This window comes from Myotis davidii, unplaced genomic scaffold, assembly GCF_000327345.1.
Source record: "Myotis davidii unplaced genomic scaffold, ASM32734v1 scaffold147, whole genome shotgun sequence".
NCBI lineage: Eukaryota > Metazoa > Chordata > Mammalia > Chiroptera > Vespertilionidae > Myotis > Myotis davidii.
Window position 1 is genome coordinate 7,227,072 of NW_006383010.1, and position 8,347 is coordinate 7,235,418.

Consider the following 8,347-nt stretch of genomic DNA (forward strand, 5'->3'; position numbering starts at 1 on the left):
AATAAATGTCTTTCAAACTGAGATATTCTTGATAGAATCTGAAAAAAAAACTGAGCTATTACTCACCAAAAGAAAAATCTAAAAAATAATTTTACATGTTTAGATTTTATGAAAATTAAAGAACTGCTTTCTGTTGCTTTTCTTATAGCTTTTTATTGGTTATTTTTAATTTTAAAATAATAGCATTGCTTTTTAAAATTCTTGCTCAAAACCAATAAAGAAGCCGTATGAAGACCATATATATAAGAAATTAACACACTTAAGCAAGTTTTTAAATAAGTATTGATATAAGCCTTCAATTGAAAACAGAGATGTCAGCCTTACACTGGAAACCAAACCAATTCTTACGAAAGTTGTTGATTTTGTTTTAACCTCATGGCTGAGCTTCAATGACACCTAGTCTTTATGATTGATAACTATCTTGGACCACAGTAAAAATCAATATATAGTTCCATTTTGCTGATGAAGTTGTAGCCATAAGGCCAAAATTCAATTCCTCACCTAGTGGTTTCTGGTCTATGACTGAGTTTTGTTTCTTTTTCCTTCCATTTTGAACTTAGGAGAGAAAAAATGCATTTTTAGTAAATGTTTACGTGTAAAATAAGACACTCTCCTTTGGACTGCTTCATAGATTTACATGTTTCACTGAAAATTGCCAAGAGCATCAAACCTCAATATAAGGACAGAAAGTAGTTTTCCCAACTGTATAAATATATCACATCCTGGACAACCTGAACTCTTGACCTTCCCGTGAGGGAGATGCTTCTCAAATGTCAGCTAATCATTGCACAGCACCACGATGGGTTACCCAGAAGGAGAAGGCAATTTAAAAGAGCAATTTTAACATGCAATTGCCAAAGCATGTGATGCAGACTATTTCGGAGGATGGCATATTTTATTTCCATTTAATAAGAGAAAGAGAAACTGTATTTTCTTAGCTTCAATACCAGATGGTATACCCAGGGGAAACAGACAGACTCACACACACACACACACACACACACGCACAAGCATACGTTCTTTGATTGTTTAATGGAGTTCTTGAATTATTTCCCATTTAAGACAACTTCGCATTTATACTTTCTTTAAAATTTATAAAATGCCTGAAGAAGCATTATGTGAATACCATGGGCCGGGCTGTAAGCTCTGAGTGAAATCATCAACCCCCCAGGTGCACAGAGAAGCAGGAGGCAAGCATCGGGGGCTGTAGCCCCTGGAGACTGCAGTGACCACCTGGCCTAACTTGAGAGACCCTGAAGCAGGGAATTTCACTCACCAAGTGATTTTAATGCGCTTTAGAAAGAAAACAAAACAAAGAAAAGCATTGGCAACTAGGTGTGACATTTTCAGATAAGGATACATTAAAACATTTCTTAACACTTCTTTGTTTAAAATATTTAACTTGAGTTTTAAGCACATTAATAAATTGTGCTTTCAATAAAAGTGAAGTTAAGGACATCAAACTATGTTTTTGAGGGAATAAGTTAACCATGCAGGTATGATTTATAAAAATGATGTCCCTCCCAGATTTGTATGTTGTACTTTCATTTATTCATGAAAGAAAAAGAAATCCCCTCTAGTAGGGGGAATGGAAAAAAATTCAGGCCTATCAAGTAAAAGCCCATTTTCAGAAAATGGGTTTGAGCCAAAGCTGCCGAGTTGTCTAACAGGAGACAAGTTTTGTTTGTTTTTCCTGCAGCCTGCGGACTGAAGGGTCCCAGGTTCGATTCCGGTCAAGGGGCATGTACCTTGGTTGCGGGCACATCCCCGGTGGGGAGTGTGCAGGAGGCAGCTGGTTGATGTTTCTCTCTCATCGATGTTTCTAACTATCTCTCTCCCTTCCTCTCTGTAAAAACTCAATAAAATATATTGAAAAAAAATTTCATTGGCTTAAATACATTAAAATGGAAAACTTAACATAGTAAATTATAATTAATGTACTTTTTGTTGGTATTTAATAGCAAAATATTCTCCCTCTGTGCTACACCAAAATAAAATAAGAATGTTGCAGAGGCAGAAAATCATCATATATTTGTTATCTACAAGAAATTCATGTGAAATTGGTATCAGACACAAACACAGCAAAGATTTTATACTTATTACTAAGGCCCGATGCACGAAATTCGTGCAAGAGTAGGCCTTCACGGCCGCAGCTGTCTCAGCCCTCGCAGCCCTGGCTTCATCGGGAAATAGTCCAGATGGTCATTCCGCTGTTCAGCTATTCAATCGATTTGCATATTACACTTCTTTTATTATAGACTAGAGGCCCAGTGCACACAAAATTGTGCGCGGTTAGGGTCCCTAGGCCTAGCCTGGCCTCTGTCACATGGCCTCTGCTGCCCTGCATGCTATGTGAAGCTTCCCCCCCACACACACTCTGCGATGCTCACGGCCCCTCGACTGCTCTGCGAGGCTCCCCCCCACCCCTCAACTGTTTTGCGAAGCTTGCTACCATCCTGTGAAGCCACTGGACGCTCCGCAATGCTCACGGGCCCCGTGACTGCTCTGCTAAGCTCACGGCCACCCTGTGAAGCAGCCCGCCACCACTGCTCAACAGTCCCCAGTTCCGCCCCACCGCCAGGCCCCCCTCATGGTGAGCAGTTCCGGGGCTGGAGGGCGGGGACCGAGAGGTGCTCCATGCACTTCATGGTGACCGGTTGCCCATTCGGTCGTGATGGCACCTAGATCTTTATATATATTAGGATTAGGCTTCCTGGTGGTCTGACATGTAGGGTGTATCAAAATAATCAACATTTATTCAATCACCTGATATTAATGGTAAAACACTACAACTACACTCTGGCATTCTCCCTGCCTTGGTTAAAATGAATGAGTTATATAACTAGTATTCAGAGCTTGCACAAGTTAGTACAATTAGATGGAAACTGATCCAAAGGCTATACTTGGGCTTTCAGAGGAATCATTTCCCCAAATTAGAAAGAATTTCATTTTTTTGCTTTTCAAAAGGATGTTTTAATTTTGAGGTAATGCATGTTCATTAAAAAAAAAACACACAACAACAACCACACAGCTTCAGTAATAATGACTATAAGAGCAATAATAATGGCTATGTTTTACGTAACCCTCCCTACATGCCAGCCCTTGTGATAAGGGCTTGCATGCATGAAAACACAACCATTTCAGGAAGAATTTTTAAGCTTTTGAAATCCATACTAAATATCAGATAATGGCATAGTTAGTATAAGTTGTGTTCTGTTTTCTTGTTATAGGACACCAGGCTGAGGACAGGTCAGTCCTGGTAAGTCTGAGGAATCTTATATTTAGAGGAAAGGGTATGGATCTTGAAGAAGGGAAGTAGATGGACACTGTAATGTTAATCAACACTGACTCTGTATTTAGATATTAAATGTTTATCAGTGATATTCAACTTCTGCTTTTCAAAAATTGTTTGAGTTAATACAATATATGCTTTCATAAGCTTTCCCTCCATTTCTAACAATTGAGCAAGATTAGTAGACAATCCTTTTAAAATAGTAACCCCAAGTTCTCTCAAATCTATAATGTATGTAAATATCTAGTCTATAAGCACTTTTTACTATAAAAATCTGTATCAAACACAACTTATGAGGAGATTAATAAATTAACAAACATGAAACTAAGACTTACCACATGTGATAGTTTTAGAAACAAATAAACTCTCTACAGCTGAAAAGAAAACTAAGAGTGAGCCTGATACCACTGTACACTACAGAGCCTACAAAGTAAATATTCCTTAAATAACGAATTAGAAAAACACACACAATATAGTTCCAAAATGTCAAGACATTTTTACATTTAAAAAAAGTTATGTGGGCATGTTATTTTCACTCTATTCCCTCTCACACAGGTAAGATTAATCTTAAAAATACCTCAAAACACTTTTCTAGTCAATATTTTTATTGCATTTCAATATGCATTTTAATTTCAGTTCAATATGGATTCTGAACATAAGCATTCAATGAGGATTAGTCAGTGCTGATTAACATGCTGGCATCCACTTAATACAGAAGACCTAGCTTTAAGACAAAATCCCATTGACTGGCAATCTCCATTGGCCCTCACATCAATAACCAATATCAAATCATTCCAAAGTTAAACAAAAATTACATTATTATCAGCAATACATTGTGTGATACTGTTAATTTTTAATTGTCTATTTTGATGAAAATAAAATAAAAATAAGAAGGCAAATGTGATATTTAAAAGAGAAGTTTGAGCACAGGACATCAAGAGGCAGACTCCTGGCACAGCAGAATTACCACTATGGTTCTACTTCGTAAACAGCTATAAAAGTTAAATGTAGAAATAGGTAATTTTTATTTGAAAGTGTGTAGGTTTCTTTGTAAAATGAACCCCATTGTTCATTGTTTCCTGTTGGCATGGAATATTAACTTCGAAAGACAGAATGAGCTACTTCCCAACTTCAAAACTGTCTCCTCTTTAAATTATTCCTCTGACTAGATGAGCTTGTGGCGTGAACGTGTCTCTCCCTTAGAAAGTTCATCTACTAAAATGAGAACAATGTCACATTTCCTAGAACGAAAGGACACAGCGGTACAGATATTCTGTAAAGCAAATTGTGTGATTTAGTTGGACCATGGAAATGTACACTGCCTTCTGAGTTAAGCTGCTTATCAATCACAGGAATAATTAGAAAATTAGTAGAATCTTTATTGTCTAAATCTCAGACTAATGATTGAGACTAATGACTAAGCAGTTAAACTTCCTATTTGTGAAAACCTTTCAATATAAACATAATATATGTTAATATATATAAAATTAAGCCAGATTAAAAAAATATTTAAGGATGGCAATATAAAAAGTGATTTCATGGGTTTTATTTTGACTTGATATCAGTATTCTTGGTGGATAGCCCCAAAATATTGTAAATGCTAAACAGATGTTCAAGAAACAAAAGACATTGTATAGACATTTGCGTTTTCATAGATCCTCACAGTCTTCTTTTTCAATTTTCAGAATCTAGATCATTAAATTTTCAAGACACATAGATTCATGCACTAACTCTGCAGGTGTTTCAACATAATGCTTGATAGAATAAAAAAATGTCTTTCAACTAAACTATGTTCAATAACAAAATAGAGTGCAATGAAAAATATAATCTAATAACTTAGACGATTAAATTTTTCAGTGGCTTTTAATAAATAGCTAACAATTTCTTCCACTATAACAGCATGGTAGAATGAGGAACTATGATTTATGTTATATATTACTTTTTATTCTTTCTTTGTGTTTTCTCTATATGTTATTTCGGGCATAGGGAGTGTTTTCTATAGCTGTTCACTTAATCCTCAACAAGTGAATTTTCTGAATAAAAGGGCTGGTCACTGAAACTTGGTTCAGAGGAACACTTCTTATATTAGCAGATATTCCTCTGCAATGGTTGAGGAAGACAATATCCACACCATAGGAGGGTATTTAGCATATGCTTGAATTGCCAAAGCTTGCTCTCAATACTTTCACCTGTGTCTATCAGAGATTTGGGGGTGAATATAAGCGAACTGAGCAATATTACCACACAAGAAAAGATTATGGATACAAAATAATACTGAATAATGTAGAGAAAGACTCCCACTGCTCCCAAATCAGTCAAATTATGATGGAACCAAAGCTACAATTTACCAAATTCACTGAAACTCTTCAAATAGTGTGATCATATCATGTACCAAATAATTAGAACTTTCAATATTGTGTGTATATTATATGTTTTATGCAAGATGTAGCCACTAGGCAGAGTGGCCTGCTAGTCAGTGTTACCTGCACATTTGGTTCTGGTGATCAGCGGAGGTCCTGGGAGCCCCGTTCCACCTTCACCAGGTCTGGTAAGTAGAACGCGGATCTCATATTCAGTGTCTGGATCCAAATGCCATAACTTATAGGTTGGAGCGTTGACTGCGTGGGTTTCCGTCCAGGAACCTGATGTCATCCTGTACTCCACTTCTTTCAGGATAATGGGACCATCGCCAATGATGGAGTTGGCATTTAGCTGGATCAGCAAATATGTAGGCCCAACACCAAGCAGCTGGGGAGGAGCAATGGGTCTTGGTGGTTCTGGGAGAGAGGAATGTGTAATGTAATTAGTAAAAATCCAAAAGACTATAATACATACAAAATACATGAATGGCTCTCAAAGCCTAAAGGCTTAATAATTTATTCATAATAATGTATATGTTTACAAATAGATACATAAGAAAACTAGGGCATGAGTGGTCCCACATCTACACTTTTAAAGAGCAAATACTTTCACAGATGGAATATGATGCATTACAAGTTTCCTCTTATTAAAATCATGCCTCTCCAGGCAATAAACTTATAAAAGGATAGTAAACAAGTGAAATAAAGAAAAAAATATTTAGAAATGGCTAGCTTTGATTAGCTAACGGAGTGATCTTTGACCTTCTTGAGGCCCTAAGACCATTACAAATCTTCAAATTAATGAATACTCCTCTTACTCATTATTTCATTCATGAAACATGGCTGTTTGGTGTGTGTTTTCTTGCTCTAGTTTTTACGTCTGATGACATAAGGAGGAAGGCACAGCAATGCAGAAATCAGAAGCTAATCCATGTACTGACTCCTTTCCACATCCCCACCTTAGACTCTAATGAACTAAAATTTACACTGAGGCTAAACCACAAATCATTACAGAACACTGGCCTTTGGGAGTAGCATGGATTAAGGCAATGCATCAAGTATTAAACTCAAATGTTAAAGGTACACCACCATTTAATTTTGGATAGCTTAGATATTTTGCTTGACACATCAGGAAACATTATTTCAATGTCTGAACTTACAGAAATGGTGAATGATGAATTAGAACACTTTTTCCTTATTTAACAACAATGTAGCTGAATCTGATACTGGACTTTATGAGGGCCTTCACAAAGCTACCTCTGTCCATGCTATGTCATGAAGACATTCTAACTACTACTTTTGGAACAACACTTCCAAAAGCCAAGAGGCTTTAAAGAAAAGTGTTAATCTAAATAAAGTTGCAACTGCCTTAAAATTGCGTTAAATATTTCCTTTTAAGACTGAAAGCCAATCTAGAATCCCTCTGGAACTCTTCTGACTCAATACAAGACAAGCAGCTAAAGAGAAAAATTGGAAACATATCTGAACAGATCTTTCTCCAAAGAAGATGGACATGAGAAGCACAAGAAAAAGTGCTCAACATCATTAGACTCAAGGATGGGTAAAAGAAAAAAGTCCGACAATAATAAGTGTTGGCGAGGACATGGAAGAGACTGGTGAGACTGAAGTGGTGCAGTTGCTGTAGAAAGCAAAGAGCTCCTTTAAGTGAAACCTAGGGTTACCTCACGTCGCACTAATTGCACTCGTCAGTGTCTATCCAGGAAAAAGGAACGTTGTTATCCACAATAACATCAATGAATATCCATAGTATTTTTTTGCAATAAAAAACAACAAAAATGTCCAATATTTAGAAGTGTTGGATAAACAGAAAGTAGCACATCCACACAATGGAACGTGGCTCAGTCATAAAAAGAAATGAGATTCTGACACGACCTGCAAATCTTTATAGAAAGTAGGTGGCGGCTGCCAGGAGCTGGGCAGTGAGGGAATGGAGAGTGACTGCTAATGTGTACAGGGTTTCTTTTTAGGGTGATGAGCATGTTTTAAAATTGAACTGTAGTGATGGTTGCACAACTCTAAAAATACTAGAAACCACCAAATATGTAAACATACTAAAAATCACTGTAAACGGATGGATTTTGTGGTGTGAAATTTCTCTCCATAAAGCTGCTAACAGTATTGTTAAAAAAGAAAAAGCAAATCATATAGGAGAGATCGTGAATGCAACTGTACAATATGCTCCCCATAGGCGTAAATGGAGAAGATACATATAGAGGAAAGTTAACGACAGCCAGTGTTTTTCAAACTGGATTTTCTATTTTAATGAAAACGCATGTTTGGAATCAGATACAATGCAAAAAAGCCTATAAGCAGGTTTTATATTCTGATACAGATTGAGATGAAGTAAACATTTTCAGTTGTAGCCCTTAAACCTTAATTGTATAAAAGCATAGTTCCCACCTTACGTACACCTACGTTACAAACATCCTTCACATAAGGGGTAAGACTAGCCAGCCTGCATCTCTACACTGGCTAGTCTTTTTCAAGATTTTTCCTCCAAAAGCCATTGTTCTCAAAACTGCCTGGTACTGGCACAAGAATAGGCATATAGATCAATGGAATAGAATAGAGAGCCCAGAAATTGACCCGAACCACTATGCCCAATCAATATTTGACAAAGGAGGCAAGAACATACAATGGAGTCAAGACAGTCTCTTCAATAAATGGTGTTGGG

General features: G+C 36.8%; 1 protein-coding gene across 1 annotated transcript in view; it reads right to left on the reverse strand.

Annotated features, from left to right (window-relative positions):
• PTPRK (protein tyrosine phosphatase, receptor type K) overlaps positions 1-8,347 on the reverse strand; it is a 472,216-nt gene that overhangs the window by 170,525 nt on the left and 293,344 nt on the right. Inside the window, exon 7 of the mRNA XM_015557792.1 lies at positions 5,776-6,069. Coding sequence (XP_015413278.1) covers positions 5,776-6,069 — 294 coding nt within the window. The remainder of the gene's footprint in view (positions 1-5,775; positions 6,070-8,347) is intronic.